Source organism: Podarcis vaucheri (genome assembly GCF_965113315.1).
Source record: "Podarcis vaucheri genome assembly, chromosome: 7".
In the NCBI taxonomy this organism is placed as follows: Eukaryota; Metazoa; Chordata; class Lepidosauria; order Squamata; family Lacertidae; genus Podarcis; species Podarcis vaucheri.
This window is the reverse complement of record NC_138765.1, coordinates 9,248,788-9,270,711: the sequence shown is the minus strand read 5'-3', so window position 1 is coordinate 9,270,711 and position 21,924 is coordinate 9,248,788. Positions and strand designations below refer to the sequence as shown.

General features: G+C 49.3%; 1 protein-coding gene across 1 annotated transcript in view; it reads right to left on the bottom strand.

Annotated features, from left to right (window-relative positions):
- The window catches only part of LOC309537575 (uncharacterized protein), a gene marked incomplete at its 5' end in the record, with an annotated part of 55,330 nt that overhangs the window by 3,962 nt on the left and 29,444 nt on the right, over positions 1–21,924 (bottom strand). The window contains 7 exons of the mRNA XM_082232472.1: positions 1,776–1,952; positions 3,463–3,509; positions 5,186–5,299; positions 7,713–7,826; positions 12,212–12,346; positions 14,341–14,460; positions 16,390–16,520. Of these exons, the coding sequence (XP_082088598.1) occupies positions 1,776–1,952; positions 3,463–3,509; positions 5,186–5,299; positions 7,713–7,826; positions 12,212–12,346; positions 14,341–14,460; positions 16,390–16,520 (838 nt within the window). The remainder of the gene's footprint in view (positions 1–1,775; positions 1,953–3,462; positions 3,510–5,185; positions 5,300–7,712; positions 7,827–12,211; positions 12,347–14,340; positions 14,461–16,389; positions 16,521–21,924) is intronic.

The window sequence follows — 21,924 nt, the reverse complement described above, 5'->3', positions numbered from 1 at the left end:
GCCGGAGCACAATCTCTGTTCTTATCCTGAAGCAAAGTTCTTAACCTGAGGTACTATTTCTGGGTTAGCGGAGTCTGTAACCTGAAGCGTATGTAATCTGAAGTGTATGTTACCCGAGGTACCATTTTATTATTATTATTATTATTATTATTATTATTATTATTATTATTATTATTATTATCATCATCATTATTATCATTATTATTATTACGGCCATTTCAATCCGAAGGGCTTTCACATGGAAGATGTGTTTTCCACTGCTCTGGCAGGTAGGACCTGAACCAATGGATTCCAACCACAAGAAAGGAAATTCAGAGTAAACATCAGGAAGAACTTTCTGACAGCAAGAGCTGTTAGACAGCAGGCTCCCTGGGGAGGTGATGCATTCTCTTTCCTTGGAGCTTTTAAGCAGAGGTTGGGTGGCCATCTGCCATGGGCAGTCTAGCTGAGATCCCTGTATTGCAATTCCATGAAGGCACAGGGGATCGCGCTCAGCTTTTGAGGCTTCACGAAAAACAACACCCAGATTAATGAAAAAGATCAGTGCAGCACTGTCTCGACACCCTTGCCCTGTGATCCTTTTAGGAACTGAAGAGTTTTAGTTTGGTGCTTTGACCTTGCCCCACAGAAGCCCCAGACACCCCAGGAGCAGGGGACAGTTACCTCGCAGCGACCAATGTGCTGCCATCTACCTTATTGCAGGGCAGATTCGAGGGTAAACCATACGTGGAACGAGTCTGCCCCTGCAGCTTGATGGAGGTAGAAACTGTCTCTCATCTCTTGTTACGCTGCCATTTCTATGGGGATATACGCTGGGTATTTCATAGAATCATGGAATCATAGAGTTGGAAGAGACCACAAGGGCCATCGAGTCCAACCCCCTGCCAAGCAGGAAACACCACCAGAGCACTCCTGACATATGGTTGTCAAGCCTCTGCTTAAAGACCTCCAAAGGAGGAGACTCCACTACACTCCTTGGCAGCAAATTCCACTGTCGAACAGCTCTTACTGTCAGGAAGTTCTTCCTAATGTTTAGGTGGATTCTTCTTTCTTGTAGTTTGGATCCATTGCTCCGTGTCCGCTTCTCTGGAGCAGCAGAAAACAACCTTTCTCCCTCCTCTATGTGACATCCTTTTATATATTTGAACATGGCTATCATATCACCCCTTAACCTCCTCTTCTCCAGGCTAAACATGCCCAGCTCCCTTAGCCGTTCCTCATAAGGCATCGTTTCCAGGCCTTTGACCATTTTGGTTGCCCTCCTCTGGACACATTCCAGTTTGTCAGTGTCCTTCTTTATTACTCCTCTTATACAAAAATCTCCAAATGGGTCCGAACTTCAATGTCTAAAACTCCTGGTAGAGGACAAGGATCTAGAGATCACGCTAAGGGTGGCCAAATTCTGTGCGACTGCCTTAAAACTTAGGGAACAAGCTGTACTACCAAAATGGTAATAATAATAATAATAATAATAATAATAATAATAATAATAATAATAAAATACCCTGCCCATCTGGCTGAGTTTCCCCAGCCACTCTGGGCAGCTTCCAATCGAGTTAAAAACAATACAGCATTAAAGGTTTTAAATGTCAACTTTAGATTATATTTTAGTGATCAAGATTTAACATATATTTTTAACTGCCGCGATAACTGTACTGTCTCTGTTATACCCAATTGCAATTCAATGGATTCCTGTTGTGTTTTATGATTTTCCTGATACTGTAAGTGAACCAGAAGTGGTCTGTGAGACCATAATAATAAAATTCATTCAGTACCTCGCAGCGGCTGCCACTAAGCCCGGGAGGGCAGTTGCAAAGAAAGGTCTTGTTTTCCATCTCCTGGCATTGCCCTCCGTGCAGGCAGGGGGCGCCACCACAGGAGCTCAGCTCTGTCTCGCACTCTGCGCCTGTGTAGCCCTCCCGGCAGGTGCAGAGGTGCCTTCCGCCTTTCACCTGTTGGGAACAGAGAGGAGGAGGAGGAGGAGGAGAGAGACAGGAACTGGCATTAGCGAGTCGTCAAGTTGCATAGGGAAGGGAATTATGGAACAGAGGAAGGGGCATAGGAATCGTGGAGTCAAAGAGTTGTTGGAAGGGACCCAAGGGTCATCCATACCAACTCCCCGCAATTCAGGAAGAACGCAAATGGGCTAAAGAGGATCCCGTTAAACGAAATTGCGGACAACTCACAGATGAACTTGCACAAAGGGAAACTGGCCCTCCAATTATTGCTAAACCACAACCCTTGTCATCCAGCTCATTGGCCACGCTGGGTTGAGCTTGTGGGATCTGCAGTCAAAGAGGTTCCCCATGCCAGAACAAATAATAATAATAATAAAAATAAATAAATAAATAAATAAATAAATAAATAAACAAACAAACCCATCTTGCTGGGCTTCCCCAGCCACTCTGGGCGGCTTCCAACAGAACACTAAAATACAATAACGTATTAAACATTAAAAGTTTCCCTAAACAGGGCTGCCTTCAGATGTCTTCTAAAAGTTTGGTAGTTATTTTTCTCTTTGACATCTGGTGGGAGGGCGTTCCACAGGGCGGGCGCCACCACCGAGAAGGCCCTCTGCCTGGTTCCCTGCAAACACACTTCTCGCAATGAGGGAACTGCCAGAAGGCCCTCGGCGCTGGACCTCAGTGTCCGGGCAGAACAATGGGGGTGGAGACACTCCTTCAGGTATACTGAACTGAGGCCATTTAGGGCTTTAAAGGTCAGCACCAACACTTTGAATTGTGCGTGGAAATTTTTATTTATATCCCGCCCTCCCCAGCCGAAGCTGGGCTCAGAGCGGCTAACAACAATAAAAGTAACACAGCATTCTAAAACCAATTCATTCTAAAATCAATTCAAAATCAAATTAATGGCAACCATTGGGCTAGAGTTCTGTAAGGATTACCAAGTGGAAGTCTTCCTCCAGGCGGACGTCAGGCCCACAGAAAGATCATGGGCTGGCAGATATCACAGATCTGGAATACCTAAGCTACTTTATACTGAAGCAACCCATCTACTATATATTTTGGAAAGTTGTCCATCCTGTCTGTTCTCTATAGGTGCGGCTGTCTCTTGATATCTCGTTGCCAAAGTCGGCACAAGGCTTCCTGGGGGGTTGGTGGGGAGGCAATCTGTGTCTCTGTTTGGGCGCCATGTTGAATCAAGATGGCGGGCCAAACTGGGCCTGACACTCAGCCTAGTCTGTGGAGATGGTGTTTTTGCTAGCAAAGAGCTAAATCCGCCTTTGAACTTTGTGATTACTGGCTGGTGGGCTTCTGCGGCAGCAGGGCAGTGGTCCAAGAAAGCCGGCAAGGCTGAGAGGATGAAAATAACCTGGCGGGAAGTCTCTGCCAGCAGAGAGTTGGGTGGATTTCTCAGGGTAGCATCCCTAAAATGGCAGCCCCCAATTCTTGCTTTTGAAAATTTTCTCTTTCAATCCGACCTGAGCACCCACACGCTTACCTGGCAGGTCCCTCCATTGCGACATCGTCTCCGGCAAGAGTTTTCTCCTATTTGGGAATAAGGAGGTAAAGTAGAGAATGGGTGTATGATCACTGAAGTTCTAACCAGTTCCCGTGAGAGAAATACACTATTTATTTAAGACAGTGGTTCCCAATGGGTGCTTCCACATAATCCATTTAGGGTTCTGTGGCACAATTCACATAACAAAAACTACCATAGAGATACCGTATTTTTCGCCCTATAGGACGCATTTTTCCCCTCCAAAAATGAAGGGGAAATGTGTGTGCGTCCTATGGGGCGAATGCAGGCTTTCGCTGAAGCCTGGAGAGCGAGAGGGGTTGGTGCACACCGACCCCTCTCGCTCTCCAGCCTCCAAACCAGGTCTCCGCAAGAGGTGGGAGAGCTGCGCGACTTCACGCAGCTCTCCCACGGCTTGCGGAGAGCTGCCTGCACCCCGAAGCCTGGAGCTCGCTGAGCTCAGCGCCCCCCAGGCTTTGGGCTTCGCGTGGCTCTCTGCAAGCTGTCGCGCACCTCTCCCACCTCTTGCGGAGACCTGGTTTGGAGGCTGGCGGTGGGGAGAAGCGCACTTCTCCCAGCCCCACACCTGGCGGAGAAATAATTTTTTCTCTCTTTATTTCCCCCCCAAAAAACTAGGTGCGTCCTATGGGCCAGTGCGTCCTATGGGGCGAAAAATACGGTATCAAAATTTTCAAAAGTAAAGGGGTCCATGGCTTGACTTTCGAAAAACAGCCAGTCCGCAGTACTTTGCTAAATTGGGAACCACTGGTTTAAGACATTTCTATACCCCTTGATTATTCCCCTTTCTCAGCGGTGTACATAAAAAACTGCCTATGGAAAACAGGCCAACAAAACAGTAAACATTTTATCCGTAAAACCAAACACCACCTTAAAATGTCTGCCGGAACGAGAAAATCGTACATCATATCCGCACTATGCATTGAAAGTGCATCCAGTGCAGAGTTCAAGCGTGTGGCTTTCCTCAAAGAATTCTGGGAACTGTAGTTTTCCCCTCGCAGAGCCACAATTCCTGGCACTCTTAACAAACTGCAGTTCCCTGATTCTTTGATGGGGGGGGCATGGGATTTAAATGTGTGTGGGGTGTGCTTTAAATCAGTGGTGTGGATCTGCCCTCAGTCGTGTGCCTGATGTTCAAGGAAGGAAGCCAACCAGATTGCAAAAGGCCAGGACGGTTTTCAGCTGAGCTGTCTGGCTCGAAAGCAGCAGTGGGCAACTTCTGGTCTACAAATCCACCTTACGACACCTCCATCCCCACTTTAGCCAAACCTCTACTGTTGCTTAAAACCGCCATTTTAACACCTGCCTTCTCTTTTGCTCCCCTCCTGCACCCTGACGTGATGCAAATCCAGAATTGTGATGGGGCATCCCCAGTCCTCCAAAGGCGGCGGCTGCGTGACGACAGCCTTACAGTTCTATGTCTATAGGAAGATAGCTGCCTGGTTCAGAGTCTCACCAGTCACCCATCCAGGGCTCTATTCTCTCATCTGATTGGACAAAGGTCTCTCTGAGGTCTCTTGCACCGGTCTCCCCCTAGCCTTGCTAAGGTGCGGGTGTGTTCTTATCACTGGGTAACAGCCCTTCTCCTTGCTACGGGTACAAATTGCAGTGCGCCAGCCAGATTAAGGCTTACTTTGCCCCCACTTCTGAATGCATGTCGCACCCCACTGGGGTCCCCCGTCCTTACTGATATTGCAGTTTGTTCCAGTCCAGCCATCCAGACAGTCACAGAAATAGCCCCCGATGAGGTTTTTGCACCCACGCGCGTGGAGACATGGGTTCTTCTGGCATTCGTTCACATCTGGAAACAAGAACATGGGGAATTGGCCAAGCCAAATCAGAGCCAAGGTCCACTGAGGTCAGCACCAACAGCTTTCAACAGTGATCAGCCAGATTTCTCTAGGAAGCAGGGGTGTGATGGCCTAAGGGTTGCCTCTCGCTGGTTGTACCCAGCCACTAGAGATATAATACTCTTGTAAATGGTGGTTCAGTCTAAGTATGTGACTAAAACCCAAACACACCCTTCCTCCAGCAATGTGCCCGGTCTGATTTGTAAAGCCATCTAAAAAGAGTGTATTTTGTGGCAACTGTAAATCACACCAGTTAATCACCTGGGCACCTGTCAGGGTTCAGAACCTCATGCTTGGACAGAGGTCATGCCCAGGGACTCCAGACTAGCTGACTCAGGAGAAAAACCAAAGAGATTACACCACTTTGCAAGTATCTGGCCTCACAGTTACAGAGAAAAACCTGAAACCAACACAGAAAGCGCCTGGTATCAGCACAGGATTTAGGGCAGTGCAGGTGGCCGAGTCGAGGGGGTGCAAAATTGAAAAGATCCATAATGGGGAAAGATCCATTTGGGGGTGTCCAATTTTGGCCTTGCACAGGGTGCCACATTACAAAAGCCTGCCCCTGTTAAAAGCTCCCGGTTTTTCACCTCCCCTAAATGGCAGTTCTACTGTGGAGCAGGTGAATGAGCACAAACATTCTAACATCCGAGGAGGAAGTCCCAGCCTTCCAGAATGCTGAAAACAGGGCAGGGGCGGCGAGGGAAAGAGGGGTGTTGATTTGGGGGTGGAAAGAAATGGAAAATCACACGGGACCAATTGGAAGGGCAAGGAGGTGGAACGTTGGGAAGAGCGGAGCCGTCTTTCCCATAGGGCTTAGGAGTGCGTCGCGCCAGGGCGCGAGCCTCTCAGGGGCACCCCAGTGAGTGGGGGAGCTGCACGGCTTTGCCAGTGGCCTCCCCTTTCTCTGCACCCTAACCCTAACCACATGGCTGGCCGGCATGCAGCCTACCTCCCACGCCTCCATGGGAGGAGAGTGATCCCCGCAGAGGCTTAGGATGGAAGCTGCGCCCCGCTAACTACCATATTTTTTGCTCCATAAGACACACTTTTTTCCTCCTAAAAAGTAAGAGGAAATGTCTGTGCGTCTTATACAGCAAATGCGTGGTCCCTGGAGCCAAATTGCCCAGGGGCGAAAAACAGATTGTGCTTTTTTTTTAAGAAAGAGGGAAGGGGGTGTTGAAAGGAAGCCGCTGAGCAGCTGATCGGCAAGCGGTCAGGAGGGAGATAAGGGACTCTAGTGATAAAGGAGGCTGCCTGGGAGGGGGGGAGATAAAAGCACATGGATCCTCAGGATTTTTGCATTGGTTCACCCCAAATTCACCATCAGATCACATAGCACGTCCATGGCTACAGCCTGCACCCAAAAAAACCATGCACCCACTGTTTTGTGGGGCCACAATGGCGCAAAAACATGGTTACAAAGCACGGATCCACATGGATTCTCAGGATTTTTGCATTGGGCTGCCCCAAACTCACCGTCAAATCACATATCATGTCTGTGGCCACAGCATGAACCACAAAAATCATACATCCACTGTTTCGTTCGGAATATTTTTTTTTCTTGTTTTCCTCCTCTAAAAACTAGGTTTGTCTTATGGTCGGGTGTGTCTTATGGAGTGAAAAATACGGTACAGTGGTACCCCGCAAGACGAACGCCTCGGAAGATGAAAACTCGCTAGACGAAGGAGTTTTTCGTTTTCTTACCCGCTTCGCAAGACGCATTTCCCTATGGGCTTGCTTCGCAAAACGAAGCTTGCCCCGCAAGCTCCGGGGATAGCGGGGAAGCGCAGCGCGTCTTCCCCGCTGTCCCCGGACCTCTTATGAAGCAAGGGGCGGTGGGGAGAAGATCGCTTCTCCCCGTTGCCAGCCCCACAATCTCCGGGGACAGAGGGGAAGGCACGCGCGCCTTCCCCTCTCTCCCCGGACCCCTTTTGAACCAAGGGGCGGCAACGGGGAGTAGCGATTCTCCCCGCTGCCCCTTCCCTTGCTTTAAAACAGGTCCGGGGACAGAGGGGAAGGCGCGCGGCGCTTCCCCTCTGTCCCCGGACGGTCTCCATAGGAACGCATTGATTGATTTTCAATGCATTCCTATGGGAAACCGTGCTTCGCAAGACGAAAAACTCGCAAGAAGAAAAAACTTGCGGAACGAATTAATTTCGTCTTGCGAGGCACCACTGTATTTGGCTGGCATTGCGCAGCTCCCCGCCCCCCATCCGTGGTAATTTGGGGGCGCTGGGCGGATATTTGCACCCCACATCTGCTAAAGACAGCCCTGGGGGAAAGGGTAGGAGGGGGTGATGTAACCCAAGGAGGAAGGAGCGACCACAGAACGTCACGCAACGAAGGGCAAAAAATCCTCACCGATCTGGCAGGTCTTCCCTGTCCACTGAGGAGTGCAGAGGCACTTGAAGCCATCGGGGAGGTCCTTGCAAGTCCCGCCGTGGCTGCAGGGCTGGGAGAGGCAGTCGGTCACCTCTAGGGGGCAGCAAAGCAATGCGCTGCGGTTAGGAGGATCCGGCAACAGAGGCAGAGGAAAATCTTAATAATCCCTTAACTTTACAACCATCTAACGACAGTGGAATTAACGCAGCGCCCGGCGGTTTGCAAAACTGCACTTCTGCTAGCAGTTACGGCAAGCTGAACCTAATTTGTCTCAGGAAAAGAACAGAGATGTCGCTTTTTAAGATTTCTGGTTCTCACGGTTACAGCGTTGGGGAAACTGAAACCACACAGAAAGTGCGTATGTGGAATTCAATGCATAAATCGTAGAAGAGTTGGAAGGGACCCCAGTCCAGGGGTCAGCAACCTTTTTCAGCCGTGGGCCGGCCCACCGGCCCTCAGACCTTGTGGGGGGGCGGACTATTTTTTTTGGGGGGGGGAACGAATTCCTATGCCCCACAAATAACCCAGAGTTGCATATTATATAAAAGCATGCATTCTACTCATGTGAAAACACCAGGCAGGCCCCCAAATAACCTAGAGATGCACTTTAAATAAAAGAGCACATTCTACTCATGTAAAAATACGCTGATTCCCGGACCATCCATAGGCCAGATTGAGAAGGCAATTGGGCCGGATCTGGCCCCCGGGCCTTAGTTTGCCTACGCCTGATCTGGTCCAACTCCCTGCAATGCAGGAATCTCAACTGAAGCATCTGCGGTAGATAACCATGCAATGTATTGTCACAATAGACTTATCAGTCCAGCCCAGCCATCACCAATCGCGTGTCCTCCAGCTGCTCTGAATTACAACTCCCATCCCACACTGGGGCTGATGGGCATTGTAGTCCAAATCAGCTGGGGGAAGGTCTCAGTTGGCTTGTTTTTTGTTGGTTTTGCTACAATAGCCCAAACATGGCTATTCTACTGGAATAAATTAATACCAGTTTAGCATTTACTGCAGCTTTGAAGTTCCCAAACTTCAGCTGTCTTGCTTTGTCTCCTTTGGAAACACCTTGGGCAGCCCAATTCCCCGAATCTGAAATCCAAAAAACCTCTGACTCCTTTGCACTTTAAAAGGTAGTCTATATTTCTGATGAAGTTTAGAATTTCTGGGGCCTATCTCAATGACAAACCTAGACAGCATCTTAAACAGTAGAGACATCACCTTGCCAACAAAGGTCCGTATAGTAAAAGCTATGGTTTTCCCAGTAGTGATGTATGGACCATAAAGAAGGCTGATCGCCGAAGAATTGATGCTTTTGAATTCTGGTGCTGGAGGAGACTCTTGAGAGTCCCATGGACTGCAAGAAGATCAAACCTATCTATTCGTAAGGAAATCAGCCCTGAGTGCTCACTGGAAGGACAGGTCCTGAAGCTGAGGCTCCAATACTTTGGGCCACCTCATGAGAAGAGAAGACTCCCTGGAAAAGACCCTGATATTGGGGGAAATGGAGAGCACAAGGAGAAGGGGATGACAGAGGTCGAGATGGTTGGATAGTGTTCTCGAAGCTACCAGCATGAGTTTGACCAAACTGCGGGAGGCAGTGGAGGACAGGAGTGCCTGGCGTGCTCTGGTCCATGGGGCATGAAGAGCCGGACACAACTAAACGACTAAACAATAACAACATCATCTCTGGACTGCGTCTCATTTTTAAGCATCCATGTGTGTCCCCAAAACTCATCAGTCCTCCACTCCCCCCCAAAAGTGGGAGGAGGTCATCCCATTAGCTGCAAATACTGATGTCTGAAACATCAACATTTTATTTTTATTTTATTTATTTCTTAAACATCTCGTTGGCATTTGCAGAGTTTTAATGCATAATCTATCAGCAAAATTAACTCGATGCAAAGTCGAATTTTGCATAACTTGAGTCTGAACCTCATTAAAGGAGAAAATAAAAGTAAGAAAAACAGCAAAGAATGAAAAAGCGAGGGAAAATAGGAAACACTTATTCATCCAGTTGAGGTTCCCTTTCTACTCGGTGGAAAAATTGAACTCACATAAAAATTAGGCATGCGGAATAAATGATTAAGTAGGCTCGATCTTCTAAAATTCATGCCCATCTAATTAAATGGTCTGAACCCAGTAAAAGATCGACGTTTAATAAGCATTTTCCATTCAGATTTAAAATTTGCAAAGCTGAGTGCTCACACATAGCATATGCATCCCTCCTCGAAAACTTTTACCAAAGCAGAAATTTGTGCATTTCCACCTTTGGAAAACTTTACACCTGTTGCCAAAGTTTGCAAGTGAGAGTGCTAACACTCTATTTCCTTCCTCGTAAGTAAACACCGTCATTTGTTTATTTTTTTTAAATGCCCTTAAGACCTTAAGCTGGACCATAAAGAAGGCTGATCGCCGAAGAATTGATGCTTTTGAATTATGGTGCTGGAGGAGACTCTTGAGAGTCCCATGGACTGCAAGAAGATCAAACGTATCCATTCTTAAGGAAATCAGCCCTGAATGCTCACTGGAAGGACAGATCCTGAAGCTGAGGCTCCAAGACTTTGGCCACCTCATGAGAAGAGAAGACTCCCTGGAAAAGACCCTGGTGTTGGGAAAGATGGAGGGCACAAGGAGAAGGGGACGACAGAGAATGAGATGGTTGGATGGTGTTCTTGAAGCTACCAGCATGAGTTTGATCAAACTGCGGGAGGCAGTGGAGGACAGAAGTGCCTGGCGTGCTCTGGTCCATGGTGTCACGAAGAGTCGGACACGACTAAACGACTAAACAACAACAACAACAAAGACCTTAAGACTGTTAAGATTGGTAAAAGCAAACATCCCATTGGTGACAGCAGCCACGAAATTAAAAGATGCCTGCTTCTTGGGAGAAAAGCAATGACAAACCTAGACAGCATCTTAAAAAGCAGAGACATCACCTTGCCAACAAAGGTCCGTATACTTAAAGCTATGGTTTTCCCAGTAGTGATGTATGGAAGTGAGAACTGGACCATAAAGAAGGCTGATCGCCGAATAATTGATGCTTTGAATTATGGTGCTGGAGGAGACTCTTGAGAGTCCCGTGGACTGCAAGAAGATCAAACCTCTCCATTCTGAAGGAAATCAGCCCTGAGTGCTCACTGGAAGGACAGATCGTGAAGCTGAGGCTCCAAGACTTTGGCCACCTCATGAGAAGAGAAGACTCCCTGGAAAAGACCCTGATGTTGAGAAAGATGGAGGGCACAAGGAGAAGGGGACGACAGAGGACGAGATGGTTGGACAGTGTTCTTGAAGCAACCAGCATGAGTTTGACCAAACTGCGGGAGGCAGTGGAAGACAGGAGTGCCTGGCGTGCTCTGGTCCAGGGGGTCACAAAGAGTCAGACATGACTAAACGACTAAACAACAGAGCTATGGAAATCATATGAGGTTCCCCACAGCTCTAAGAGGACACACTTTGCCTGGCAGAACAGAGGCAAGGGGCAGAGAGAGAGGGAGGGAGGGAGGGAGGGAGGGAGGGAGGGAGGGAGGGAGGGAGAGAGGAAGAGAGAGGGAGGGAGGGAGGGAGGGAGGGAGGGAGGGAGGGAGGGAGGGAGAGAGAGAGAGAGAGAGAGAGAGAGACTGAAGAGTCATAAGGACCTAAGAAAAGGACGGAAGGAAGAGAAAACTCCAACTAAAGAAGAATGGATAATAAAGATGATGGACTACGCAGAAATGGCAGAAATGACCAGGAAGATCAGACACCAAGGTGATAACAAATTTAATAAAGAATGGCATAATTTTATAGATTACATTAAGGAGCACTGTAAACAACTGAAAACGTTGTTATAACACATGTACACATGTAATGCAATTTGGTAAGGGTTAAAAATGGGTGTAAACAAAGTTGGATAAATGAAATTAGATGCATTAAAGGGGGGGGGAGATATACCATATTTTTCCATCTATAAGATGCTCCCATGTATAAGATGCCCCCTATTTTGGAGGACTGAGATTTAAGGGGGGAGGTGGCCCAGAGTATAAGACGCCCCCTAACTTTTGACATTATTTTTTAGGGGGAAAACCTAGTCTTATACATGGAAAAATACAGTACTTTGGAAAACATGGAGGGGGGGAGTCTGCAACCCCACAATTGTGTAAAAATGATTATGTTTAAGTATCAACAATATTATTTGTTTAAAAAATGAAAATTTTAAAAAAGAACCTAAGAAGTGTTTGCTGGATCCGACCGGCGGCGCATCTAATCCAGCATTCAGTTCTCGCAGCAGCCAACCCGATGCCTGTGGGGAGCCCGCAATCAGGATTCGAACACAAGACCCTCTCCCTTCCTGGGGTTTCCAGGAATTGGTACTCAAAAGGATTGCTGGGTCCAACCGTGGAGGCAGAGAACGGCCATTGTGTGGGACCGAACATTATCACTGACTTCTCTTTCTCCCCAACACCTCCTCAATTTCCTCCAAGCGAGAAGCCACTTACCGTGTTGACACAGCTCCCCACTCCATCCTGGGGGGCACACGCACCGGAAACCAGGTGAGGTGTTGAGGCACGTTCCGCCGTTGGCACAGAGCTCGGAAGCACAAGTTAATTCGGCAACGGGTAACGGAAGGAGAGCTGGCATTGGGGAGACACGGGAAAGAGAAGGCAGAAGGCTGTTTTGCAAATGGGCCTGCCCCAAAGCTGCTAGCCCACAGTAAGGTCTACTAGCTGGCCTCCCCTTCATGCTTATGGCCACCATGGGTTGGGCATTAAAAAGGAAAAAAGCTCCCACTCTCATGAAGTTCCTCTGTTCGCCTGGGTATTATCCTGAGAAGCCGCCTAAGTTTCTATTCAAGTGCGATTTTGGTTTTAAACACAGTGTAAGGTAGTCTCTGGGACGCGGGTGGCGCTGTGGGTTAAACCACAGAGCCTAGGACTTGCCGATCAGAAGGTCGGCGGTTCGATTCCCCGCAACGGGGTGAGCTCCCGTTCCTCTGTCCCTGCTCCTGCCAACCTAGCAGTTCGAAAGCACATCAAAGTGCAAGTAGATAAATAGGTACCACTCTGGCGGGAAGGTAAACGGCGTTTCCGTGCGCTGCTCTGGTTCGCCAGAAGCGGCTTAGTCATGCTGGCCACATGACCGGCTCCACATGTACGCCGGCTCCCTCAGCCAGTAAAGCGAGATGAGCGCCGCAACCCCAGAGTGGGTCACAACTAGACCTAACGGTCAGGGGTCTCTATGGGAGTACAGTCATACCTCGGGTTGAATATGCTTCATGTTGAACGCATTCGAGTTGTGCTCCACGTTACTCCCCAGTAACGGAGTGCCTTACTTCCGGGTTTTGCTACTCGCACATGCGCAGACGCTCAAAATGATGTCACGCACATGCGCAGAAGCGGCAAAAAAGTGGCTAGCACATGCGCAGATGTGCCGTCGCTAGTTACGTTTACTCCGGAATGGATCCCGTTCGCATCCCAAGGTAACACTGTATATTGTATTCAATTACAGTGGTACCTACATCTGGTTAAGTACTTAATTCGTTCCGGAGGTCCGTTCTTAACCTGAAACTGTTCTTAACCTGAAGCAGCACTTTAGCTAGTGGGGCCTGCTGCTGCTGCGCCGCCGCCGGAGCCCAATTTCTGTTCTTATCCTGAAGCAAAGTTCTTAACCTGAAGCACGATTTCTGGGTTAGCGGAGTCTGTAACCTGAAGCGTATGTAACCTGAAGCGTATGTAACCCGAGGTACCACTGTACAGTGGACGCTCGGGTTACGAACGTGATCCGTGCGGGATGCACGTTCGCAAGCCACAGCGTTCGCAAGCCACAGCTGCGCGCCTGCACACGCACAGGTTGCGATTCGGCTCTTCTGCGCATGCGCAAAGTGTGATTTAGCACTTCTGCGCATGCACGATCGCCAAAACCCGGAAGTAACCTATTCAGGTACTTCTGGGTTTCAGCAGTCCGTAACCTGAAAAAACGCAACCTGAAGTGTCTGTAACCCGAGGTATGACTGTATAATTATTTATGGTTATTATTATTATTATTATTATCATCACCATCATCACTATTACCTTTTCTTTGTACAGTCGTACCTTGGGTTAAGTACTTAATTTGTTCTGGAGGTCCGTACTTAACCTGAAACTGTTCTTAACCTGAAGCACCACTTTAGCTAATGGGGCCTCCTGCTGCTGCTGTGCCGCAGGAGCCCAATTTCTGTTCTTATCCTGAAGCAATGTTCTTAACCTGAAGCACTATTTCTGGGTTAGCAGAGTCTGTAACCTGAAGCGTATGTAACCTGAAGCATATGTAACCCAAGGTAGCACTGTACATGTATTTAAGATTGTGTATGATATCATGGACTTCAATTAATAACAATAAAAAAGTGGGGGGGGGAGTGGGTGGCCAATGAGGTGCCCTAAAAATGAACTACAACTCCCATCATTCCTGACCAGCTGCGGCCAATGGGAGTTGCACTCCAAAGCATTGGGAGGACTATACCTGTAGCACACCAAAATAGTTGTCCCTGCCCTGAACACTGTACAGCATTGCCAAGGATTATGGGAGAGACCCTGGGAGGCAACTGCCCTGGAGGGGCTTTTCTCGCCCGACATTTTGAGTCGCCGCTCACCTTCCTCGCAGTTCCGGCCGTAGAATCCATCGGGACAAAGGCACTCGTACTCGTTCGGCTCGTTGTTTGCACAAGTGCCGCCGTTTTTGCATGGACGGTGAGACCCACAGTAGTTCAGATCTGGGCAGGGAGGAAAGCTCAGGTGATTCCTTGGTTCCAGAGAGTTTGCATCTTTCCATCATCGCTGTGCTGGATCTAATAAGTATCCCCAGTCTATTGGCGCGTATGAAAAGCACTTCTATATATCTGACAGTGGCCTTGCTATCAAGAACGCTTATGAAGGATTGCTGGAGAGTACCAGCTTGTTTATCAACAAAATGACAACTGCGTGCTTCAGTTCTTCCTTAATATACTGTATTTTTTGCTCCATAAGACGCACCTGAACATAAGACGCAACCAATTTTTAAAGGGGGAATGCAAGAAAAAAATATTCTTTAAAGGGATGCATCCCAGGCTCTGCTCAGCACTCCCTTTCACGAGCCACGTGGAGCGTGTGTGCAGTGCTTGCAGTCTTCTCCCTCCTCGGGGAAAAGCCCCCAAGATCCGCACACATGCGGCTCTTTAAAGGGAGGGAGCGAGCCCTCTCGCTGTTCTGGCTTCTGGGATAGCTGCGCAGCCTGCATTCGCTCCATAAGACGCACAGACATTTCCCCTTACTTTTTAGGAGGGGAAAAGTGCGTCTTATAGAGCGAAAAATACGGTACCTGTTTCAGGTTCAGGATGCACACATATCTGGGTGTACCTCACACTAGGGATTGTCATGCTTTGGCTGCTGTGTTGCATAATTAGTTTAGAAAAACTAAAGAGAAGAAACCCCAATTTAACCTTGCCGCTCAGCAAATGGACCTCTGCTTCTTGGATCATCAGAGGCACACGAAAAGTAGAAGAGGCCCATCGAGCAGAGAAAATGGCGACTCTCTTATCCCTGGGAATAAAAACTTCGCAATGTGTGGCTTCAGCGCAGAAGCTGCAGGATCTTGACCTCTCTGGGTCTTAGAAGTATTTATTGTTGGGTTTTTTTGTATCTTTAGTATATAGATCTTACTGTGGTTTATGTGGAAATTGTTCAGTTTGGTTGAGTATTTAATATTTAATGTATTGTTTATGACCAATTTTGTTATGTAGTTACGTACCGTATTTTTCACACCATAGGGCGCACCGGACAATAGGACGCACTTTGTTTTAGAGGGGGGAGAACAAGAAAAAAAAATTCTCCCCCTCTCTGCCCAGTGCCCCTTCAGCGAAGCGGCAGGAGGCGCTGCGCAGAGAGGGGGAGAACTTTCCCCCTCTTGTTTTCCCGCTCTAAAACAAGGTGCATTCAGGCGGCTACCTTGGAAGCCTGGAGAGTGAGAGGGGTCGGTGTGCACTGCTCTTTGGGGCTGGCGGGGGGAAGCCCACCACCAGCCCCAAAGAGCAGGTCAGGGAGCAGCGGAAAGGCGCAGCGGAGAGGCTCCTGCCATAGCCGCGCGTCACCTCTCCAGCTGAGAGAGGGTCGCGGGGAGCTGCTTTAGCCCCGCGCGCGCTCTCCCGGCTGGGGAGGTGACGTGCGGCGATGGCAGGAGCCTCAATAGCCGCGCGTCACCTCTCCAGCCGGGAGAGGGTCGCGGGGCTATGGTGTCTTCGCTCCATAGGACGCACACACATTTCCCCTTCATTTTTGAAGGGGAAAAAGTGTGTCCTATAGAGCGAAAAATACGGTATTTTTTCATTTTGTAAGCTGCCTTGAGCATGATTTGAACAGTGCAAAGGCGGCATACAAATAAAATTATTTATGTATGTATCTACTTGTTTGGGCCTGACTCTGCCCCCTTCTCTGGCTTACCATCGCCAGGCTTACTGGAGACAAATTTAGTGACCGACTTCCAGGCGCAACACAAAATAATTTAAAACAAAGCACCCTGTCAGTAGAACATGAAAAGCAATGGCAAAGAACGCCAGGGGTTGGGTTCAACATGAGTCATAGAGTAGCCTGGGGGAAATTCCAGACTGGCCAATTTCCAATAGAAGCCAAGCCTCTATTGAGCATGCTCCAAGTAGGGGGGGGCTCACCTTTGTCGCAGAGGATGCCCCCCCAGTTGGTCTCGCAGTCGCACTTCCAAGGCTCGGTGCAGCTGCCGTGGACGCAGCCTGGGAAAAGAATGCACTCGTCGCAGAGTTGACCAGTCCACCCATAATGGCACCTGGGAGGAGGAAGGGGAAAGCTCAGAGCAGCACAGTGGTTATGAGCGGGAGATGTGAGCCAGCCAGCCAGCCAGCTCACATCTGAGAGAGAGATGGCCTCGTCACACAGTTATTGGCTTCATCGTTTTAAATGTATAATGCTAGTCTCACTTGAGAGCATCATTTTTTAAAATACAGTGCTACCTCGGGTTAAGTACTTAATTCGTTCCAGAGGTCTGTACTTAACCTGAAACTGTTCTTAACCTGAAGCACCACTTTAGTTATGGGGCCTCCCGCTGCTGCTGTGCCGCCGCCGCACGATTTCTGTTCTCATCCTGAAGCAAAGTTCTTAACCTGAAGCACTAGCGGAGTCTGTAACCTGAAGCGCATGTAACCTGAAGCGTATGTAACCCGAGATACCACTGTAAAGGTAAAGGGACCCCTGACCGTTAGGTCCAGTCGTGACCGACTCTGGGGTTGCGGCGCTCATCTTGCTTTACTGGCCAAGGGAGCCGGCGTACAGCTTCCGGGTCATGTGGCCAGCATGACTAAGCCGCTTCTGGCGAACCAGAGCAGTGCATGGAAAAGCCGTTTACCTTCCCGCTGGAGTGGTACCTATTTATCTATTAGCACTTTGACGTGCTTTCGAACTGCTAGGTTGGCAGGAGCAGGGACCGAACAACGGGAGCTCACCCTGTCGCGGGGATTCGAACCACCAACCTTCTGATCGGCAAGTCCTAGGCTCTGTGGTTTGGACCACAGCGCCACCCTAATAGCTCCTCTCTAAAAGCGATTCCTCTCTTTCTCCCTGGCTGTTCTGGAACTGCCTTCCGGAATGGGCTGGCTGACGCCATTTCTCTCTCTTTCCCTCTCTCTCCCTCTCTCTCTTCCTCCAAGTCCCTCCTCAGAATCTACTGTTTTGAGTAAAGTCCTCTGGCACAACCCCCTGGCACGGGCAACTGAATAGACAGCTATGTTCTAGGAAAACAACTACCAGACTTTTAGAAGACATCTGAAGGCAGCCCTCTTTAGGGAAGCTTTTAATGTTTAACAGACCGTTGTATTTTAATATTTTGTTGGAAGCCGTCCAGAGTGGCTGGGGAAACCCAGCCAGAGGGGTGGGGTATAAATAATAAATTATTATTACAGTGGTGCCTCGCAAGACGAAATTAATTCGTTCCGCAAGTCTCTTCGTCTTGCGAGTTTTTCGTCTTGCGATGCACGGTTTCCCATAGGAATGCATTGAAAATCAATTAATGCGTTCCTAGGGAAACCGCCTTCAGACCAGGTCCAGGGACAGTCTGTCCCCGGACCTCTTCTGAAGGCTGGGGGGGGGGACAAGGGCTTTTCTTCCCACCCCCAGCATTTTAAAAAACCCCGGGACAGCGGAGGGCTTCTCCGCTGTCCGGGCGATCTTAAAATGCTGGCGGGCGGCATTTTAAAATCGCCCCGGGACAGCGGAGGACTTCTCCGCTGTCCGGGGCGATTTAAAAGCCCCTGGGAAGGCAGGCAGGGGAGAGCAAAGACTTTCTCCCCCCGCCCGCCTTCAGAAGGTGTCCCTGCCCCCGCCCGGCTTCGGAGCACCGGGAGAAGCGATCTCCCCGCAGCCCCTTGCTTCAAAAGAGGTCCGGGGGCAGCGGGAAGCGCTTCCCGCTGTCCCCGAACCTGGGGCTGCGGGGAAAAGATCGCTTCTCCCCGCCGCCCCTTGCTTCAAAAGAGAAGACCCGCTGTCCCCGGGGCAAGCTTCGTTTTGCGAAGCAAGCCCATAGGGAAATTCGTCTTGCGAGGCAACTCGAAAACGAAAAAAACCTTTCGTTTTGCGAGTTTTTCGTCTCGCGAGGCGTTCGTCTTGCGGGGTACCACTGTATTCCTTGTTTACATCTGCCTCAGTTTCGCATCCTTTCCATCTGCGGTCTTCCCCGTGTCACATTTTAGACTGTAAGTGCCCCGGGGCAGGGGACTGTTCTTTTGTCCTCATCATGCAGTGATGGCATTAATTAATAATAGAAGATGGGTTGAGTTTACTGCTTTTGGGCAGCTGTGCCCAAATCAGCTTACAACAAACATTCAAAACATAAAAATACAGAGCACTGGGAGGGGGAAAACAAATATACAAATTACAGAGCATGTCAGCAAATTCCTATAAAGTCATACCTTATGTTATGTCCATTTCATGTTACATTCTTTCAGGTTATGCCCCGTGGTGACCCGGAAGTACCAGAAAGGGTTACTTCCGTGTTTTGCTGCTCACGCATGCGCAGACGCGCAAAACGATGTTATGCACATGCGCAGAAGCGGCAAATCGCAAGCCGCACATGCGCAGACGCACCGCTGCGGGTTGCGCTCTTTTCATGTTGTGAACGGGCCTCCAGAACAGATCCCATTCGCAACCAGAGGTACCATTGTATAATTAACAACAGCAACACATGCCATGTGGAATAGGGGAAGAAATGGCGGATACTTATCGTATTAAGGAATTGCACAGAGAGGGGGAGAGACAGGGACGTTTCTTCCTCCCCTTTTCCTAACTCTAGAAGTCATTGGAGTCACACAATGACACTGGTTCACAGGAGATCAGAGAGGCCGACAGGCGTAGTGTTAACCTCTGGGACTCACCGCCACAACGCGGTGATGGGCACTAGCTAAGACGCCTTCAAAAGGGTGATAGGGGAAATCAGGCTATGAAAAACATGGCGGGACTTTCCTACGCCAATGCAGAACAGCGACAACAACGGCTTCACCCTAAAAAACTGTGAAGGCCATCGCCTGTCCAGGGTGCTGAGAGGTGTCAGGAGACACGGACCCCCCATTCCCCTCACAAAGCTACAATTCCCAGAGCGGTTTGACAACCAATCCTTCTTCGCAGGGAACTCTGGGAATTGTAGCTCTCTGTGTGTGTGGGAACCTGGGTCTCCTAACCACTCTCAGCACCCTGAACAAACTACAACTCCCAGGATCCCCTGGGGGAAGGCGTGGCTGTCTAAAGGAGGGTCACAGCACTTGGAAACGGATGCTGCAAATAAATGCATAGCTGTCAACGTTTCCCTTTTCTTGTGAGGAATCCTATTCGGAATAAGGGAAATAAACGTTGACAGCTATGTGTAAATGTGGCATCGGGAACTTTCTGCGTTCCACGGAAACCCCATTTAGCCCTTTGACGCAGCCGTCGCTCGGCTCAGCTTCCCCCCCAGCTTGCCAAAAAAGCCTTCTTGCCCCACTGGGGCCATCGCGCTGGGCGGCCGGTCAAGATCCTGGCCCCTGCCCAGGCTTCCCAATCAGGGGCTGGGCCTCCTCGTAACCGCAGTCGGTGCCACACCCCATCCTTATCGGCCCTGGGATCCAAGGGTGACATCATTTTTCCCGGCCAGGACCCATAACTTCCTTCTCCTCCCAGCGGGGCTTGGCTGGCTGTTTCCTGCCCTAGGCCATTGCCCCGAGCGTTGGAGGGGAGTTGCCGGGCTTCCACTTGTCGGGGCCGGCCAGGAAATCGGCTCCTTGGTGGCGAGGGGAGAAATTTGGGAAGCAGGAAAAGGGGGAGAGGTAACCCAGTCCCCAAACATTATGCACCTCGCAGGGCTGCGTGATCCAATTTCACGCAGCGAAAACCCACTGAAAGTAATAATAAAGAATAATAATAAAATTTTATTTATATCCCACCCTCCCTAGCCGAAGCCGGGCTCAGAGAGGCTAACAGCAGTAAAATAATACAGCATTCTAAAATCAATTCATTTTAAAATCAGTTCAAAATCAATTTAATGGCAACCATTGGGCTAGAGTTCTGTGAGGATTGCCAAAGGAGGAGGTCAGGCTGTGCCCTGGCCAAAGGCCTGGTGGAGCAGCTCTGTCTTGCAGGCCCTGCGGAAAGATGTCAAGTTCCGCAGGGCCCTAGTCTCTTGTGATAGCGCGTTCCACCAGATCGGGGCCACGGCCGAAAAAGCCCTGGCTCTGGTTGAGGCCAGCCTAACCTCTCTGTGGCCTGGGATCTTTAGGGTGTTTTTATTTGCAGACCGTAAGGTCCTCTGTGGGACATACTAGGAGAGGCGGTCCCGTAGGTACGAGGGTCCTAGGCCGTATAGGGCTGGTCAAAACCAGCACCTTAAACCTGATCCTGTACTCCACCAGGAGCCAGTGCAGCTGGTAAAGCACTGGATGAATGTGATCCCACGGCAAGGACCCTGTAAGGAGTCTCGCCGCGGCATTCTGCACCCGCTGGAGTTTCTGGATCAGTCTCAAGGGCAGCCCCATGTAGAGCAAGTTACAATAATCAAGTCTGGAGGTGACCGTCGCGTGGATCACAGTGGCTAGGTCAGGGCGAGAGAGGTAAGGAGCCAACTGCTTAGCCCCTGATTTCAACAGGCTACATCCACATGGCACATTTAAAACACTACGATACCACTTTAAACACACATGGCTTCTCCCAAAGAATGCTGGGAAGTGTAGTTGGTTAAGGGTGCTGAGAGATGTTAGCAGACCCCCTCTGTTCCTCTCACAGTGCCGCAATTCCCAGAGTTCTCTGGGAAAGAGGGGTTATTATTGGTTATTATTGGTTGGTGGTTAAACCACTCTGGGAGCCATTGGGGCCTCCTGGCAACACTCAGCGCCCTTGACAAAACTACAACTCCCATAATTCTTTGGAAGGGGGAAGCCATCACTACTACTGTTCCCAGGGTGTGTTGAACCACACTGGGAACCATAGCTCTGTGAAGGGAATAGGGGTCTCCCGGCAATTCTCAGCACCCTTATCAAACTACCGCTCCCAAAATTATTTGGGGGGAGAAAGGCGTGACTGTTTAAAGTGGGATCGTAGTGTTGTGTCCAGAAACATGTGGGAAATCCCGAAGGGACTGACAACTTAAATTCATAGGTAGCCGTTTTTGAAAGGAATGGCACGGGCTGCCCCTGTCCCAACGGGCCAAGTCTAAAGTCTTCTCTTTCGTCTATAAAGCACTAAACAACTCAGGACCAGGTTATTTTAAGAGACCACCTTGCCCTCTCCTCAATAGCCCCACCTGGTGCCTGAGCTCAGCTGAGGGGGCCAGCCTGGCAGTGCCACGTAACCAGTGGGAGCAGGGCCTTCATTGTGGTGTCACCCACATTAGAGAACTCTGTCCCCGTGAGACAGGCACCTCCTGTTCTGTGCTTTTGAAAGCCTCTCTTTTTAATCACTCCTTCCCCAGCAGAATTGTTGCTTTTGGTTTGTGGCCAATACGATCTACAACGCTGGATTTGTATTATTATTTTTTATTATATTTCTATACCGCCCTTCAACTGTAGATCACTTCTTTTTTTTTAATGATTTTCAGGTTTATACATTTCCGTAATTTTTCAGCCATTTTAACATTTCAAAACTTGAGTTCCTTCCCCCCTCTTTCTGCGGATCCTTAAATTTATTTTTAATATCTTCTGCATATCCAAACTAACTCA